The sequence below is a fragment of the Equus caballus genome, chromosome 3 (assembly GCF_041296265.1).
Source record: "Equus caballus isolate H_3958 breed thoroughbred chromosome 3, TB-T2T, whole genome shotgun sequence".
Lineage (NCBI taxonomy): Eukaryota > Metazoa > Chordata > Mammalia > Perissodactyla > Equidae > Equus > Equus caballus.
The window spans coordinates 70,619,439-70,639,749 of NC_091686.1; the positions used below are offsets into that span (position 1 = coordinate 70,619,439).

The window sequence follows — 20,311 nt, forward strand, 5'->3', positions numbered from 1 at the left end:
ACTTTATATGAGCTGGGTAGCTTACATGCGTTATTTCAAGTAGTCCTTTCAAGAAATTCTAAAAGGTAGGTATTGTTGTCTCTGTTTTACATTTGAGGTGACTGAGACTCAGACAGGTTAAGTAATTTGCTGAAGGTTCAAAACCAATTTGAAAACCAGATCTGATAAAATCCAAAATCGATGCCTCATTCTGAATAGGATATTGCCTCCTCAGACCATCAAACATCTTCCTGGGGATCTACCTTTTGGGATGAAGAGAGCCATCTCTCTAAATAGCTGTGTCATATTGGGAGCATGCACTTTGTGATATCTGACACCAATAATTATGACTCTACTAGGGAATACCTCAGAAGGAACCGAGCTGAGTGGGCCTGGGGGAAATGATGATGTCATTAGGTATAGACTTTGGTTCATCAGTCCCAATCACCAAACTCACAACTCCAATGACAGTATATCTTTATTCTCATGAATGACATTATTTTCCAGAGCCATCCTTTATTAATTCAATTATCCAATTGATTCAGTGATGTTAGCTTTATTCTCATTGCTGTTACTTTCCAGATTATGCAATGATAGAATATTTGAAAAGCAATATAATTTTGTAAAGACAGGACTTATTAAATGGTTGTATTATTTTTCTATAACCTGTTAAAGAGTGTAAAACTATAAGTAAAAAGAAATTCAAGAGAAGAGCTAAGAAATTTTGTATATTTCAGATGACTGATACTAACATTGTGGAAGCAAATAGCCTAAAATGATGTCCAAGGCACCGCCACATCCTGTCCTCTGAAAAATAAGATAGAAGAGTATTTTAATACGATTAGACTGTTTGTTTAAAATTTCCTAGATATTTTCTAAATTGCTTAATAAAGAAATAGAAAACTTTAATTCTGCTGGCATTGATGCCATAAGGTATGAGGTCATACCAGACTGAAATCCCTTTGGTATTTCTGTTAAATAACTTATATTGACTTGCATTATACAAAACGTTACATTATAGGAGGGACTTTTCTAAAGAGCTGCTCATTGTATTCACTTCTACTTGTATTTTTAGAGAATTTTTTTCATTGGAGAATCCTAAGTACTCATTTTCACAGAAGAAGGAATCAGAAGAGACTCAGAGGCAGCAGAGAGGAGATGTCAAAAACGTTTCTTTTAGTTTTCCTTTCAAGTCAAATTATTTGTTTTTTAATGTGTATTTTTTACTTCTTGGAGCCATCCCAGTGGGCCTATCAAACGCCGACCCTGGCCTCACAGCCAACCAAGCTCAATAGGACAGCTAATTAATCAAGGTTTTGTTTGATATAAAGGCCATGGAATTTTAAATTTCCATGTCATTGTGCAATTTTTTGTATCACTTTGAGACTTTATTTCATTCCAATCTAAATACAGATCTTTCGGCATTACGACTTCTAGCGTGCAAAGTGAAGCAGTGATTTGGGAGAAGTGACTCTGTATGTAGTGTCTGTAAAATGTCTTTTATATGGACCTAGTATATTTACCATTTTTGTTTTCAGATGTACACCAATTTTATGGCCTAGGCTGACATGATTGTCAAAAATTTACTTTTATTTCTTAAAAATTGCTAGAGTCTCATAATTATTATTTGCTTTGTAGGGATATATAAGCACTAACTCGTTGTTTTCCTTTTAATAAGACTTCTTCATTATTTCCCCTGAAAGTTTTTTTTTTCTTTTAATTTATGGTATGTCATGGTACTTAATGCATGCCTCTTGGCAAATACCTACCAAAAACTCTGAATGATTAGGACAACATCTTACGGTTCCTTTAGGCTACCAGTCTTGGCCTAGTGAGAAAAGGACATTCTATTATATCATTAAGTCTCTCGTTATTTCCATGACCAAGTCCAATAAATTAAGCACTAACTTTATATTTTCTATTAGCCATCAATTTCCTGCATGAAGTGAATCTTCGATTACTCTACCTGCTTTTCCATGAACTCTGGGGTGATAGTTGGGTCTATAGCAGAAGCGAAAGAATTTGTTGTGCTGGGTTTTTGTTGTGAAGTTGAAGGAGTGAGAATTCCTGCACTGACATGCTTAAAGTTTATCATTTCTTTTTGTAAATTTGGTATCACTCCCCCTGCTGGCTATAGAGAATGAGAAAGAAAACAAAGTGGTTACAGGTTTAAGCACAAGGTCAAAACTGGGAAGAATATCAAGCAACAGAATTGAGACGCAAGGCAAGGAATTTATTTAAGAAGTAAATACCTTTATTAACTTTGTAGATTATAATCATTGTTTTAGAAAGACTATACATATATACCAGCCAACATGGATATCTCTTGTACCTGCCTTTAAATGAATGGACTAGGAAGAGTATCTGGCATATACTGTTCCCTCAGTAAATATTTGATGAGCTGAGTAAATTGAATCTTGATTGGTGAAGGGTTACAGGGGGAAAAGGTAGTAACTGTTGATAGAATAATAATAATAAAGTTTTCTTTAAAATGAACAATAGTGCAGGAACCTGAAGGTTGTCAGTTGCTGGTTTCTGGTAGCTAACAAAGTATGATAAGGAATCTTACCATCACAGCAACTTCAGGAGCTGTGCCTATGAAGAAGGGATCAAAGGCCAGTTGCTGCTGTCCACCTGGTATAACCTGAAAAATTGGAAAGTTTAAAAACGTCTAAATTATTAATCTGTAAAATATATTATTTTGCACCCAAGATAGTTAAACACTTCCCAGCTTCCTATATTAGTGTCTTAAAAACAAAAGTAATGATTTAGATTTGAGAAAGAGAAAAGTAACTCCTGACATCAGGAAACTGGCCTGACACAACAGCCCTCCTTCAGTGATGTCAGGAGCTTGCCTTACAGTCTCTGCTAGGCCCTGGTGTTCTGCTGAACATTAACAGTTCTACCTACAGAAAACCAACATTAGACAAAGTTGCCTGTGAACACTATGAAGTGCGACAAAAACAAGACCACTCTGTAATCTTGTCTACAACGAGGTTGCTGTGCAAGCCATGAAAATACTGGGCATCCTCATACCATGGCCAATCTGAGTAACTCTTGCTTCTTTACCAATCACAGCCCTTGCCTCCCTCCACTGTTCTTACCTTCTAGGTAAGAAATGTTAAGTTACACAGTCATGGAACTACTCACCACTTCTTGAGGACACTCAATCCAGAGTGAACCATCACTCCTTGAACTCTCCCCAAAATCACCTGACACAAGCCGAGACTCTTAGAGAAGTCATTTCAGTATCTTCCTATTAAGACACTCCACAGTTCCCCATGGTGTGTGTGCTCCGTTGTTGCAATGAGTGGATAAATTCAACTTTGTTCAACTAGGGGTGTGTTCCTGGTAGGTTTTGGCTAAAGGGCACTGGTAGATTAATAGGTTATGAAGCAAGTAGTTTCAAAAATTAGTTTTTATTTTTTAATGAAAAGTATGCATTTACTTACGGGTTCTGCTTGTTGTGGAATATATCCAAATTGAGTATAGAATGGCATCTGTCAGATTTTTGAAAAACACATTAGATTTGCTCTGATGATTTTTGTCACAATTTTATGATGAATGATTACTTAAAATTATATATATTTTTATGTTATACTAAATGGGTTTTTGAATGTTCATGTGCTCTAAGTGGTAAAAATTGTTGTTAAATTACCAAACCAAGCATCTTTTTAACACCATATGATTTCTAGGTTAAAACTCTCTCTCTCTCTCTCTCGAAATTAACATGACTTAATTGGAATGGCTACTAGCAGTCATTTAAAGCAAAATTTTCAGTTTTCTCTCATTTGATTTGGCAAATTTTAAAGTGGCAATAAACTATTAAATTTTTTTTCCATTCTAACTAAAAGAAATCTAGTTATGTATGAGCCACCTGAATTTACATTAGAATTCTAAAAATTTGTTGCAAGTCTACAAAACTCAATATAATATCTAATTGTATCTCAAGATCTAGTGATTATAGGTAACTTTCATCATCGTATTTATTTTTATTTACTTTTTAAATAATAACCACATGTATATATGATAAGAGGGAAGCTGGTAGATTTTTAAAAGTTAGAAAACTTTATTTTCCAAGATGATTCAGCTTTTAGCTTCTGATTTTATTGTAGTCCACTCACTGACTTCATTCTTTTAAAATCCAGCTTAGAAGCAATTCCAAACTAGTGATACGTTAGGAGAAAGCATTTTATCCTTTCACGATCACCACTTCAAGCTGTTGACTTTCTGCACTAAACATACTAATGTATTCTCTTCTCTGAAAATTTACTGTATCTTCTCTGTTCCCAGATGGAACTAGTCAGATTAAAGTCAAACACTTGCAGTACCTGCTCCTCGAATAGCTGCTGTCCTATTTGTGGAGGCGACTGCACGACTGTCTGCTGAGCTTGTTCCCAGGGCAGAAGCACGTAAACTGGATAGTATTGAAGCATCTATTTGTAAACAGAAAATTGTGTAAGAGCTTCCTTAAGATCAATGTAGGCTTTTCTTTTTTTTTTTTTAAAAAAAAAACTTCTAATGTTAATATTATTTTAAAGCTGATTTATACCTAGCAATTTTATGAACAAAAGAATGCATAAAGCAGTCCTTCCCAAACTTTAGGAGCAACTTATACAGCACATGATATGGGACTTTATTTCAGAGTTGCTTGGTCAAACACATTCAGGAAGCAGTGGGTTCAACTAAATAAAAGGCTTTTTTAAAACGGCACCTTAGACTTTATATACAAATTTTAGACCTTATATTCAGGCTTTATATACAAATTACTTCCTGAATATCTAAGAAAAGACTAGCCTCTGAAACATTTTCCCTATATTTTTTTGAGAATCAGCATTCTGCAGGATGTTGTGTTAGCAGTTCTATCGTAATAAATGAATTGTCAAGAATGTATTGCCTTTAATTATTGCCATTTTATTAAAACAACTCATATCCATTTTAGAATACTTGGAAAATCCAAAAGTAGGCAAAGAGCAAATAAAATCACCTGCTACTTCATCACTCACATTATCATGCATTGGCTTTCACTTACATCTTTGTGTGTCTACAGAAAATGGGGATCATAGCACTTACATAGAGTTTTGTATGCTGTTTTGTTTCCTTGCATAATTAAATAAGAGCCTATATTAGACAGAAGAATTAAAAAAACATCAACTATGGTTTGAGAAGAAGTATATTTCGTGCAATGGTTCTTAATCCTGGCTAGGAATCAAAATTACCTATTGAGCCTTTTAGCAGACAATCGTAGTTGGGATCTACTCATGGGGTTTTGACTGATTAAGTGTGGGCAGGGGGCCCAGACATTTGTAATCTTCAAAATTACCACCAGAGATCCTAATGCAAAGCCAAGGTGGAGAACCACTGGTTTAGTGGTTAAAGGAAGGGTGAAGAATTATATTCCAACTCAGCGATTTACTTTCATTAGGATTGGGAATTTACTCTCATTAAGACTTAGCTCCTGATCCTTAAAATGAAGTAATTCCACTCGTCATGTGTCTAACCCTCTAAATGCTATGGCATAGAATGAGATAATGTCTAGAAGGAGCTTTTGCTTTGTAATGGGGGTAGGACAAAATTATATAATTATAATTATAGTATAGCCTAGTGGCATAACTTTTTGTGAAATGGTCAATAATCTGTTGGTGAATAATATAATTTATCTATATCCTTATTTCTTTGAACCCAGGATATTATAAAATTAATTAGCCTAATCTTGAGAGAGTTCTCTATATTACTCATATAATTATACTAGTATACATTCATTTTTTTAAGATTCTCTCATTTAATGGAAATTACAACCATTTGATTGTAATATGGAATTAAATTGAAAATATATAAGAACTTGGAAATGTTTAGAACAAAATTTCGTTAACTGCCAAATAATGTGGGCAAGAGTTTCTTATCATTACATATCATATTTTGTCAGTTTAATGCTTCTCCCTCTGAAACAAAATTTAAGGTTGGGCAAAGTCAGCCCATGGTATTTCTCTTGAGTTGTTTTCAAATGCCAACACTTGAAATATGGAGAGGATGTGACCCACTGCTTACTAAGCTCCTTTATTCCCAGTACAGTAATGGCCTGGAAACTCAGGGGTCCTGGGAACTCTCCTCAGCTGGCCTTTCTTCAGGAGTTATTAAGTGGCCCTAACAAACTGATGTCAGCCCAGCAGTGGTGGTGTCCAGACAGTGATGTTGCTTTTGGGGTTCTTATAGCCTTGATATAGGAGTTAGAAGTACAAATATAAAAGAAAGCATTCACTGGAGTGTGTATGTAGCCATCTCTGTCTAGGAGTGATGGTATTCTATTCACTTACCTGTGCTTGCTCTTGAGGCATTTTGAAGAACACATAGGGCATAACCTGCCAAAAAAAGGCATCATAGAAAGTTATACTTGACTCCAGAGCTGTTTTCCTTGGACCTAGCCATGTAAACTTATAATTTGCATTAGCAGACTTCTATGACAACAAAAGGTCATCTATTATATGCATCATCATTAATGCAAATTGCCTTTTTTTAAGATAAAATTTTCCTAATTACCTTTTCCAAGAAACGTTTTAACACTTGATTTGTGGCTGTGATCCTAGAATGGCTGATTTAAATGGCATTTTTCATGTTAGAAATCAAAAAATAAAGTACTTCCAGTGATGGTAGAAACACACTGTGAGAAAGAATTCTTGCTCAGTAACTCCTGTCTTTTTTCAAAGCTGATACATATGCATTTTCACATTCAACACACATTATCTCTCCTCAGAACAACAAGACGGAAGAGGCCCGACTTACTTGATTAGGGCCTTGCTGCGTCTGTGGTGGTGTTTGAGGCTGTGACGGGTCCAGCTGTCTCACCTGGGTGCCTTGGGCTGGGAAAAGTATCTGATTTGGGAACAGTCCAGCAAACCGGTCTAGGGTTGATAAAGAGAATTGGGAGAGTCCTGGAATTTGAGCCTGCGCCTGCTGTTGTAAAATTCCAGAGAAAGGAGGAATCCATGAATTAAATGGGCCCTGGAAGGACATGAAAGAAAGGAAGCATTTCTCTTTCATTTTAAATCAGTCCTGAGCAAGAAGGAGACAAAATGTAGATAATTTCTATATTTCCATTCTTGCTTTATAAAAAAGGACAGCATCTTGGCATGCTATGAGCTGTGCAAATAGTACGAGCTGTGCTGAATTCCCTATGGTCGCGAGAAAAATGGGGCAGAATGAGGTGGATAAAGAATACAGTTTCTGCAGTTGCCAAACTGGTTTCATTTTTTTTTAACCAGTTAGCTGAGTATGACTTTGTATAAAAAAGTTAATTTAACTAGCTCATAGTTGTGAGAATTTGTGCCTGGTATAGACCAAGTTCTCAATAAATAAATGTTAATCAGACAACAGTTTTAACTTTAACCTTCAAACAAATGGTTGTTAGAACACATAGAACAAATTCATAATTTTAAAAATTGAAGTTTTTAGAAATGGAATCAAAACATTTTGTTTTCATACAAAACCATAAGAAACGAGCAGTAGAGGAATATTCTTCAAATGATTATTGAAATAGAGGTACCTGAAGCTGTAGAGGCTGAAGGTGAGCATTATTAAGATTCAGAAGTAGCTAGAAAAGGAAAGATAACATGAAAACAAGGTTACTACACATGCTAAAACTATTAAGAACAATGTTTAGTACAAATAGCACAAGTCAGAGCTGACTGATCATAGTTTCCTGTCAGAGGTGAGCTGTTTTCTCACTGAGCTTGTACAAAAGTCCAGTGGTTAGAGGCTGGGGTTTAACTGCCTCTCCCTTGCTGAGTCTGAGATTGCACAACTTGAGCTCATTCCAGGCATTTAGTTAGTCATTTGATGCTCTTAAACCCCTATATACACTTGTATTAGATGCTTTTAGAACAACAACAAAAAAATGCAGGATGCTGTGTCTGCCTTTAAAGAATTTATAATCAAACAAGGGAGGCAAAATAATATTCTAGAAATCACCTGGTATACAAAACAAACATGAGCGTTGGGAATGTATTCGGATGGGAGACCTAGTGATAGGCTGCAGGATAAATCAATGGAAGGCTTTTATCTGTTCCCCACAGAGTTTACGTTAAAAAACCAAAACACAGGAGATTGTTTTAAGTATTTAAACCAACCTCGTTGCTGTTGCTTGCGGACAGAAGGCGCTGTGGGATAAGCTAAAACAAACAAACAAAAACAAGAATGGTAAAAGAAGGATTTCTTAAAGGTTTTACACAATGATTTCAGTTGTACCACGAAATCACTTACCGGGGCTGACATTGTGGCTCCCAGCAGCACAAGAAGAATTATAGTTCTCATTTTCAGATGAAATATCTAGAAAATAAGTTGTGAAAGTTAGCATTAAAACGACTTTCTAGGTAACAATCATAATAAGAATAATTAGTTGGTATTGCTCAATCAGAAGAGTAGTTGAGTGAATTCTATAGTATTTACTTATATATTAAGATTCAAAATAAAAAATATAGATTTATAAATATCTATAACAGAACTTATTTTTTCTCAGAGCAGTTGTTTATAAAAACCAAAATTGTTTGCTTGTCCAAATGAGTCACTTGCAGTAATGATGTAGTTGAATGAGTTAATGAACAAGATGGCCTCAACCCTTGTGCTGTTCTCCACGCAAGGGAGTGGGTCCTCCGGACCATGAGAGACCCAGGACTGGAGTCAGTGAACTAGGTCCTTATTATGAAAACAAATGTAATGTCTACTTAATGTAGTAGTGAAAATACTACAGTAAAGATCTGATGACAACAGAGCTTTCCTATTTATCCAACCAGATAATTTCCATTTAAAAGTCTAATAACTTTAATATGTAGTAAAACTAAGCAACTAAGTTGATATTTTTCTAAATCAGGGGAAAAGATTATAAAATTAAACTGTAATATTGTTTTATAGTGCAACCCATGAAAGTATATAATCTCTTGTCCTCAGATGTGAAAACTCCTGCTTTAGTTCAACTCACTGATCTACATTTAGGGTGATGTTGACAGTTGATCCTGCAGAGTCGACTAATTTTGGTTCTTAAAATTATGAAAGCAAAGATTTGATATCTTACCTCACTCCTTTGACTATGAAGAGAAATCTAGACCCATGCAAGGTCTGTGTTCTTTTTATCTTTTAGCTCTGCTGCTTGGAGCGTCTCTTAAATTTTAAAACCCATCTTTGGAAAAGCAAGACCAATCACTTTTCAAAGGGACTGGTGATTCAGTGGGTTTCAGACAATGGCTTAGTTAATAACCACTTTCCTAATCGTCTTGGTGGTGTATGGATTCCCACACTTTTAGTAATGCAATTAAATTATCCTCAGAGAAATGTTTCCCTGTGATCATTCCTGACTTCTGCTTTGGTTATGACTAAATCTTCTAGAATAATTCTGCCTCTTTTATCATCCTTAAAATGAAAACTCTAATGCAGTAACTTTGAAAGCCTTCATTCAAAGATTAATGGGTGATTTTTTAAATTTCAACAGTAAAATACAGAATTATTAGACAGAAGGCATAGGTCTAAAAGACAAAAATTAGAAAACCTAGTTAGGTACAATAAAGATTCTTTGGATCTTCAAGGCTGGACTGAGTAAATATGAGCTAATTTCATTTAAGTTCAGCCTTGAAAACATCCATTTATCTCCTTCTACCTATGTAATTAAATCCTAAAAAAATTGCTTAATTTCTTGAGTCTATGACATACATGTCCCCATCTGATCATGTTGCTTGCAATAAATAATTTAATAAATATGAAATGATGTATGATGTATGCATAATAAATGCATACATCAATAAATGTAAGCATGATGGCTTACATTTTTAAAAATACTGGTGAGTGAATGTTTTGTGTTTTAAATATGATTTTAGCATGCAAAATACAATTTATTATTATCTGCACACTATTGTTATTTAAGTTTTCTCCATAAAGTAAGTTTTGTATCTGTCTTGTTTTTCTCTGTTAATATTGACCCCACTCTAATAGACAGTCCAAGATCACAGGTGTTGCGATAATGTATTGTGGGTTAATTTCCATTGTGGAAGAGTTCTTTGGGTAATTTAATCTTAAACAACTAATGGTAGCCTCATCATGCAGGAAAACAAAGTGACTGCCCTTCAATGAATTTATCTTTCTTAGGAGGATGAGACCTTAGAAATTGCATGGCTCATTGAAACTAAAACAATTATACCATTTATTATCTACCCAAAGAAAACACAGGGACAAAAACAATAGTTAAGATAACAAGAATTTTTTCTTTACTAAAGCAGAGAAGTTACTACTAGGATTCTGTATCTGTTAGAAAGGAACTTTCCAAGATTTATGAGAGTTGTCTTTTCAGGTTTGCTAAGTAGTTAGACCACCCCAGATGTTGATGCAGATTTAACTAGAGCTGGGTGGTTAATGTAACTAACTGTTACCTGGAAAATCCAGTAGACTGAGTGTGTGAACTAGGTAGATAGGTCTAAATTGCCTGGTAATATATATTTACAGTTAATGACTTTGGTCTATTCTGAATGCTGTCAAATTAAATTTAGTACACCATAAGTTCTCAATCCCCTGAGGTTTTCTATTGCCTTGTGCCGGGTCTTTGGCAGCCATCCCCACTACTGAACCAGAAACTTGTCAGGGCCAAGCACTGAAAAAGTCAGGAGCCGTATTACAGAGCCAAAATATAGTCAATGTCAAAATCATCCTGATGACGAACAGTTTCACCTAACTACATTCCTCAAACCTAAAGGCAATTGGAAGGAGATTTCTGTTATTATTTCATTTTTATTTTCCATTACTTAAGTATTCTAAAGAAAAGCAGTTGAAACTCTCCAGTTAGACAACAAGTTGAAAAAAAGAGCAGACAATGCTTTCCCACCTCATAGCTTCCCATTCCCTATGTCACTGGAGGCAAAGTTATCTCTGGGGAGATAGTAAGGGGCTCTAATTTAATTGCTATTACATCGTAATGTGGATATTGCCTGTGTCTATTTCTCCCATTCAACTGTGTTGAACTCATTCATATTTCTCTCCTGTATCAGTCACCCAGTAAGTATTCCATTGACTTCTGTTAAATAAATGGGTTTCTTCATTCAGGGGAGAAAAAGGGTGACACAGATCCAGAGCAATGTCACTCTGTACCCATTAAGGTGCAGGGACCTTAAATGGAGGAACCTTAGATGAGGAAATCCTGAGCCAGATATTGTCACTGTGACTTCATTATTTTGTTTTAGTTCAGTTACCAGAACACCAGACACCCCTTTACTCAAATAAAAGTACAAAAACACGTATCAATGCCAAGTACGTATGGCTGTTGGATTATGTACCATTTAAATCATCTGTGTCCTTTCTCTGTTCCGATAACATTATAATGGAGCAAAAACAATGATGGCTTTTAAGTTAGTCCTTTCAAAATGTTACCTCTGCTTTTTTTCCTTTAAGCTGAAAAATCAATTAAGAGGCTTACAGAGAGCCACTGTGAAGTCAATCAATATTCTGTGCATCAAGAGGCTCAAATTGGAATTTTACCACCATTTATAATAAACATAATTTTCCTGCATGTGAGTTATAATTTTCCAGGAACTTCTAATTACATATCAAAGTAGACAGAACACATATCTCACTGCCAGGTTTCAATGAGCAAGCTGAGAACTTTCAGTGATTTCCTCCATTCGTTCACTTATTCATACCACAAATACTTATTGTGCAGCTTCAATTGTCCGTGTCCTTGCTGGGCATTGAGAACTGACTGTTCCCAAAACAGATATGGTTTTTGCCTTCACGGAAATCATTGTTTTTTCCACTGTCAAAAAAGTACCAGAATTGTGGCTTATATTCAGGTGTTTTGATTCTTAATCAAGTAGTCTGTCTAAAGCACCAAGCTGCCTAACCAGACAGCACAATTCCAAAGACGATTAACAGATGAAAATAATCAGTGAGAAAAGTGAGTATTTTCACATATTGCCAGAGTTGAATAATGAATCTCAGCTCAATGAAGGTAATAGGTTTTGTGACTCTAACAATTACTTCATTAGTAGCTTGTGCTGTAGATGCAGAGAATAAGCAAGCTCTCAATCAAATCTCTTCTATTACATAAAATGTTTGCTTTTAACTTCTATGAGACTTTGCTAAAGTGCCCCCTTCCCTTTAATAGTGCACAATACTGGATATTAATCATGACATGTCCACTATGACAATACATTCTAGTTTGATGGCTCTGGCTTATGTGAATAACTTTATTATATTTAAGATTTCTAAATATATGCATGTGAATGATGACTAGAAAGCATAATTTCCAGGAGTAGTTTGTTCAGGAATAGAAGTATTAAGAAAAATAAAGTAATATATACTTCTTCCTTTCACAAAGGGAGTTTCAGAGTAATTGAGACGCCACACACAGCTAAGCTTGGGCAACACACTATCTACTGCCCTTGATTCCCTGATGCACGACCTGTAGAGCATTCGATGGGAGGCACATCCTCTCAAACACAGCCCATCTTGGTCTGGGCATAATCAGCATCCACTTTCTCTGAAAATAGCTTCTTCTGTCCGCTGATCTGAAGTAGTTTCTTTTTCTACTGAGTTTCTACAGTTTTTATTTGTGTCCTTTGTTCTTTGTGAATTTCAGACCCGCCACTTTCAGAACCCGTATATCTGTTTCTTCTTCTTGGGCCTGTAATCAGAGTTTAGCCTCAATCTGGTTTCTGTACTATAGCCTCCCAGAAACAAACAACTCCATTTTAATCAAAATCTTACAATTCTAGTAACTTGATTTAAGATTAGTGTCTTTGGCTGATTTCTGCCTTTCTCTTCTCAGACATATAGCCAAATCCATGCTCTGGTCATGGGTCTCTCTTGTGAATGTCCCAGTCAAGGGGAATAGTACTCCAAGCCAGTCTGCCTAGTTCTCTCTCAGAATTCTGTTTATTGTCTTTTTTTTTTTCTATTTTTACATTAACAGTTTATCTCCTTAATAAGATTTTATGTTTTCTGAAGTAATTTAATTGCTCAAAAAATTTGCTATCTTGTCTTTTCTTCTTCCCCTCCTCCTTTCTCCTTGCCTTCTTCCATCCACTTACTCTTTTTCTTGCTTTATCTTCTACTCATTTTTCTTTTCTTCTGCCTATCCTGGTTTACAAAGCCCCCAGTGATGCGACCTTGCTTTATTCTCTCACGTCACTGCTTCTCACTCCAGTCCTTGTTACCTAAGGTCCAACCACACTAACTTCCTTTCTGAATTTTGAAAGAAATTCCTTCATTGAGGCCTTCGTATTTGTTCTGCATGCCTGGAAATCTCTCTCTCTGATCACAAGGGGCTGATGCCTTCTTGTCAATTAGTTTAGGAATTACTCCACAAAAGAATGCTCTCAGGCTACCCAGTCTAGAGCAGCCACCTCTATCATATCAGCCTATTTAAATCCAGTGCAAAGGGGCCGGCCCAGTGGTGCAGCAGTTAAGTTCGCACATTCTGCTTTTCAGCGGCCCAGGGTTCGCCGGTTTGGATCCCGGGTGTGGACAAGGCACCACTTGGCACGCCATGCTGTGGTAGGCGTCCCACATATAAAGTAGAGGAAGATGGGCATGGATGTTAGCTCAGGGCCAGGCTTCCTCAGCAAAAAGAGGAGGACTGGCAGTAGTTTGCTCAGGGATAATCTTCCTCAGAGAAAAAAAAAGTCCTGTGCAAAGCGTGAGTCACTGTCTTATAGCTGATATGTTTGTTTATTTATTTGGTTATTTTCTTTTTGGTACTGTTCATAATTATTTGTTTTTATTTCTTACCTTCCACCACTAGACTATAACTTCATTAGAGCAGAATATTTGTTTTGTTCACTTCTTTATCCCCCAAGTCTCAAAGAACAGTGCCTGGCCCATAATTGGTACTCAATTATTTGTTGAACAATCGCATGATGACTGTTCTGACTTGGAAATTCCAAAGACACACTTTTACATAATGAGATTAAATGTTACTTACAGCACTGACAAATAATGAAAATTATTGAAGCGTTTGATGATGAGACACTACATTGTTTAATATAATTACTCTTCTTTCCAGAAACTCATTCTGTCATATAGGCGCGTTATAATACAACAAAATTGCTAGTGCAATATCTTATATATTCCAAACAAAAATTATACGTCTAACTTGGTTTAAACACTTCTCTATGATGGAATCTGTTAACTCATTTCTGGTGAACTTAATCACACGAAGAATTTGGTAGAAAGGAGCGGTCATTTGTAATTACGTGTTTCTCTGTTGGTAATGTCTTAATCTACACCTTAGCAGTTTTAGAAATGTCTACTTTCTTTTCTGCTTGCTATTTGAACACTGAAAGGGGAACTGATGTTTCTTCCTTGGAAAATAAAGCTGAGTGCCAAATCTGATCATGGAGTCAAGAACAGAAATGGGAGCTAAACTGGCAGACAGAAGGGACAAAAGTAGGAAAAAAATCAGTATGAAGTTTATGAGAAATAATGCTAGGAATAGGAACTGTAATCTGGAGGTCACTCAATATAATAAACTCAGATTATGGAGACAAATATGGGTGAAAGTGCTGTTAGATACTAGTCTGTCATCCTGCTCTACCATGGGAATAATTCTGTCTAAATTACTGGTGTTGGTCATTTGGTCATCCATATTTACATTACCCCGTCCTCTGGAGTTGGTGATGGAAAAAGAAGTCATCTTTAGTTTCTAACTCTTCTTTTTTAGGATTCTGTATTAGTCTCTGTAGTGAGTGCTATGACGCCCCAACCTGAACCCCATTCAGGAATGAAAGACTTATCACTCCAGCTGTGGGAGTGCTGCCAGCAGATGGCTTCTTCAGGATTTGCCTCACTTCCCTTCCTCATGGGCATTCTCCCTTCTCAGGCCAACAAATACCATCTAACCAATCCACTAAAGGCCGGGCCTCTAGCCATCCTAGCTCCAGAATTCCCCAGGGGATTGACTGAAGCCTTTGTTGATTACACAGCAGCTCCTCTTATCCCTTTGCCTGATCCTGCTTCCTTCCCCTCCATTCCATGGGTATGAATTCCAAGGGCCCTGAATGAATTTCCTGCACGTTAAATCTTCACCTCAGTCTGCTTCCTGGGGATCTCCACCTGAGACGGTCACCAAGGCTTTAGTCATGAAAATATTACCTCTGAGTGACATGTTATAAAGATTTCATCATAGTTCATTAAGTGTTCATTATTTCTCATGAGCTAGCCAGCTCTAAACCACTATAGAGAATAGATTACTTCTGAGAAATAGCCTCTAACTCGCAGGTCTCATTACTGTGTGTTGAATTGTGAATGCTATCTCTGTGCCTTAGGCCATAGTCTAATATTCAGAACTCTTAGACTTGTTACCATTATATATTTTAGCAACTAGGTGTATATTAAATAAGAGCCAATATTATCTGATATAATGGGCCTAAAATGGTTAAACAGGAAAACTCTAAGGGCCTACATATAGAGTCCCTGGTGGGAAAGTATTGCTGGTTATTCTTTTTATAGAATGGTTTATGAAACTTGCCCCCAACACATCATTGGAAAGCATTTCTGACCAAGTTTCACAGAGAGAACAGAGATCTCACTGGGGTAAGAAGCCCCTGGCTGTTTTGCAAAGCACGTGCTGGAAAGTTTAACACTGCATGCATTGTGGAGTGCCAAGTAAGGCCAGGATAAACAAGGGAAATGGAAATTTAATCTCCAAAGACTCTTACAAAACTTCAGTTTATTGCATTCATTTGTTGCCAATTTTTAACTCATCTCCATCTCAAAGAGGGGCTGTATAAGGATCAAGATTAAGAACATGGACTCTGGAGTCATTTTGCCTGGCTCTAACTCTAACTGCTAGTTGCAAGCTCTTGAATTATGGGCAAGTTTTAAACCTCTCTGAGGCTCCATTTACCTTTCTGTAAAATGGGATAACCTCATTGGATTGTTAGATCATTAATGCTCCATTCATATAAAAAGGACCCAATATCAGTTACGTTAGGCACCTTGAGCATCCCCAGGGCCTGGCACAAGATTGGCACAGAATGTTTACTTGTTGAATAAATGAAAGAATGAAGCATAATACATAGAAATACTTTTTCTTACAAAGACCAGCATAGTAAATTGAATGGCGCTTGCTGGAGAAGAACAAAAGTGAAAGCAAAGAGCCAGTGTGTTGGTCGGAAGAGAGGATCCACAGAGCACTTGGGGAGAGGTAGGCCCCTGAACCAAAACTAAGAATACATGTTATCAACCAAGAAGTCTGGCAATTAAAAATATTCTTGAAAAAATTTCCAAATATTAATTTCAATATGTTATTAAGGAAAATTCACTTGCTTCTACCAACTCCTCTTTCCCTCACATTTTATCCTTTCTTTTAGTCAGTGGTGTGCTGGTAAACCAGATCTATGACAAAAACAGTCAAAAAAGCAAAAACAAAAAAACCCTCATTTGTAGTGCCTCCCAATTTCCACAGTGTAAACACTCCCAATAGGGCCCATTTCAAATTACCAACTATTTAATTACTGCCTTTTAAAATTCCTAAATAGTAAAGATTGAACCTCAAGAGTCGGTAGGATTAATTAATGCCTTCACATAATGGATAATTCTTGAATCACTTGAATAATATAGTGCTGTTTCCCTGGTCAGAAGTATGCTACATGATGTATCTCACATAACTGCTAATTTATGTTGAGGATATAGATATTTAGAGATATGTGCAACCAACATTTGTTTAGTGCCATATATCAGGTTCTCGGCTATGTTTTCTAAATCTATTTTTTTAATTGATCCTCATAAGAATCTGCAAAGTATGATTATTATCTTTATACTTATAAGAAAACTGAGACTCAGAGAGGTTAAGTAATTTGCCTAAAGTGGCATAGTTCTTTAGTGATAGAGCTCAGATTTGAACCCAGGTCTTTTTCCAAAGCAAATCCTTATTTTTACACCATTCTCTACAGGTTTGCATGAGATGAAGATATTGGATAATTTTTCTCATGTACTTTTGAGATACATTAAATAAATATCATGATTTTTCTGATTAAAATTTCTTTCTCATAATTTGTTGCAGATTTCCCAAATGTTTTGAATAATGTAATACCTGACATATATTCTGCTGTAAGCAATATCTCCTGATTTCTGGATTTTCAAAGATTTGCCTTAGATCATTTAGGAGCTTTCTAAGACAGAGATACTAAACCAGGCAATTTATTTCTGCTTCTTTAACAGCCTTCAGAAACTCATTCTGATATCAGGAAATACATCCAGGATTATTGTTCCAGTCTACAGCTGAGATTACCAACTGTGAAGGTCACCTAATAAGAGTACTTATTGTTCTGGTCACATTTCCATGAAGGAAGCTTGGTTTCCTCTATTCCTTTTCCAAGAAGGTCTTCCACCTGCAAAAACAATCACTTAACGCAGCAGAAGCCAAGAACTGACAAACCAGTGCCACGGACAACCTTCCTCAGCAGGACTGTTCTCAGAAATGTAGAAACTCTGTGGAAACACCGATGTTGTATCTTCATAAAGTATCTGCTTATTTGGATATTTTAGATCCAGTAGCCAGAAACATTTGTAAGTTACCAGCCAATTTCTGTTTTGCCAAAAAGAATTTCATGTGATTTCTGATGCATGGTAATATTACTTACAAAGAGTTTTACTTTCTTTCTGAAATTAAATTTATGACTACACTGGATACCTCATCAAATTTCTGAATGTATGTGCTATTACCTTCCGGGGCATATTCTTGCTCTTGCAGTCTCTCTTTTTCCATATAGAGATGTGTATACCAAACATGCAAACATTTACTTGCAAACTTCTGTAAATTGTCACGTTCAGCACCTGTTTCTAAAGGATGACATGAATTAGAACAAAAATATTGCTTACTAACATGCGGATTGTGCAAGGTATTATGCTAAGTGGTTTATTTACATAACTCAACTCAATTGTATCAATCCTCCCACAACCTTGAATTTTAGATATTGATATTCTCGTTTCATACGTGAATTACATATAGATCACTGAGATTCAGAAATGTTCCCAAGAGTGTGTGGTTAATGAGTTCCGGGGCCAGGATCTGAACCAAGGTCTGTACAACTCCAAAATCACATAATTATTAAAGACTTATTTCATATCCTTAACATTTCATTTTCATACTTTTCCACATTTTTAAAATCTCACTAAGTGAATTGAATAGTTCTGATGAGTGTGAGTCTATATTTCCTCAAGCGTACTTTTCTTCTTTTGTATCCTGTTGTAAATCCATACACAGGAGTTGAAGAAATTTAACCTTCATTGATAATTTATTATTAAAATGTCCCTTTCTGCTGTGACTCCTACTTTACATTATTGTGGAAAATATCATATTCTTATCCTGTCATCTACCAGGCAAAGACCAAAAAAATAACATCTTGGAGATAAAATAATTATAAACGTTACAAAATAAATTCTCACTTTGAAGGCATGAATGGACGAAAAAGAATTACTGAGAAAGAGTCACAAAATCACCAACTAATCTCTGTAAAGGAGATCAAATTAGTCCATGAATAAACATTGTGTAATGACTTGCAAAATGTCTGAGACTGGGTTATCCGTCTAAGCCTAGACTTTGAATAAGTATTAGGTTGGGTTGAAATGACTCTTAAAAACCAACGTGAATGAAATGATTTGTGGGAAATAATTTCGAGGTCGCGTGGTTTGTTTGGTTGCGAGGACAGCAGAACTAACTACCTGGGCATTCTTTCCTCAGTAATTACTCACCCCAATTTCTCCGGAAGGTAAAAATGTACTGAGCAGTCATATTAATGTTTTGCCCCAGTGAAGCATGCTCATTGGGTTTTCTTGTTGAAACAAGCAATTTGCATTTGCTTGGGGCCTTCACACAAATTCTAAGCCCAAGAAATCACTGAAGGCTGGAATAAACAAGTAAAATCTCTATTCTAAGTATAATTTTTGAAGACATTTTTAATACTTTCCTATAAAAATATGTCTGTACAGGAATACAGAACCACTTTATGTTGGGTGGTAGAATGAAGTTCCTAGTTCTATGCTTCATGGGTACTTCAGGAACTGACTTAGATTCAAAGATTAGATGAGCCTTCAGATAAAAGTTCTTTTGGCATGGAGGAATATAATTCAAGTCTATAAAGGAATAATTGTGAAGATCTGGCCTGGGGCAAAATGTGTTTATTTATGAGAATGTGTTTTAGAAATCTCTGGCAGTTCCATAGTGATGTTAGGAAACTCTTGGGAGGAGAAGTTCCTAGAAAACAAATACATTGTTTTTTCCTTTTAAATGTTGAAAGTACCAAAGAATTCAGGGCATAGTCTACCCAGTCCTATGTGCCAGCTGGGGTAGGTGGGATGGTCACGAGATTTCTGGATGTGTAACCATTATGCAGCACAAGGCCCAACAGGGGCTCTAGAATTTGGCAAAAACAGCTGCTGTTTATGAAGTACAATTTCAGGAAACTTGAGAGTGCCAAACTATCACCTGTGTAAGTGAGAAAGCCTGAAGTTTATAATTTATCAGTGCTCTGTGGATAGAAAGATTATAAAGAGAAGACTCCCGAAAAACACAGGGTAGGGTGATTTATTAGAACATCATATATGAGAATGATAAATTTGTTTGCTATGTCTACTAGATTTATTATATAAATGGCATTATTGATAGCATGTCTTCATCCTCAAAACATCTTGAATTTGAATCCCATTTAAGGCATTTGCCAGCCATGTAATTTTGGGCAAGCTAACTAACTTCTCTGAACCTGTTCCCTTTTCTGTCAAATGGGACAAATTAGGTACTTATCTCCAGGGTATCTATGGAAAGTAAGTGCTACTAAATAAGCAAATGCATTGCTCACCATAGTAATAATTCTCAATAAACCATTTTAGGGGAAACTTGAGACATCTGATTTTCCAAGGAGAAGTCTCTAAGAGGTAAGGGTCGTTTGAAAAAATCTCCCAAACTGATTCACATATGAGTGACCCTCCACTCCAATTTAAAAATCACCAAGTTGCATTGAAAAAAACAAAAAAGATTACTTAGAAAAAATATTAGCTTTATCAGTAAAGAATAAAAACCTACTGCCCATATGCCTGTTCCCTGCTGTCCTACATCTTTTTCAAACGTTCCCTGGTTTATTGGTGATAGCTTAATACTTAATGATGCATTGTTTTTGCTAAATCTTAGTATTCCCTATTAAAATGCAGATAACTTTATTCCTTCAACCAAATATTATTTATTGAGTCCTAGCAATGATCCAGAGATACTACAGTTCAATAGATGAGAATTATATATAAACAACTAAGTGTAACACTGTTTAATGAGGATGGAATAGAGGTAAGGCTGTGGCACATGTGGATCAGG

General features: G+C 36.0%; 1 protein-coding gene across 2 annotated transcripts; it reads right to left on the minus strand.

Moving 5' to 3' along the window:
• Positions 1 to 439: 439 nt before the first annotated feature.
• On the minus strand, positions 440 to 8,293 carry ODAM (odontogenic, ameloblast associated). Of its 2 annotated transcripts, none has more exons than XM_070262365.1 (11): positions 8,236 to 8,293; positions 8,103 to 8,144; positions 7,520 to 7,567; positions 6,760 to 6,930; positions 6,294 to 6,338; positions 4,311 to 4,415; positions 3,432 to 3,479; positions 2,549 to 2,623; positions 1,946 to 2,110; positions 1,749 to 1,807; positions 440 to 786 (listed from the first exon to the last, which is right to left on the minus strand). In XM_070262365.1, the coding sequence occupies exons 1-10, from the start codon at positions 8,284 to 8,286 to the stop codon at positions 1,778 to 1,780; spliced, it is 780 nt and encodes a 259-aa protein (XP_070118466.1). In that variant the 5' UTR covers positions 8,287 to 8,293; the 3' UTR covers positions 440 to 786; positions 1,749 to 1,777. The 2 variants fall into 2 exon arrangements, with proteins under 2 accessions (XP_070118466.1, XP_014594025.3); XM_014738539.3 differs by having other exon boundaries at positions 6,760 to 6,978.
• Between the last annotated feature and the right edge of the window lie 12,018 nt (positions 8,294 to 20,311).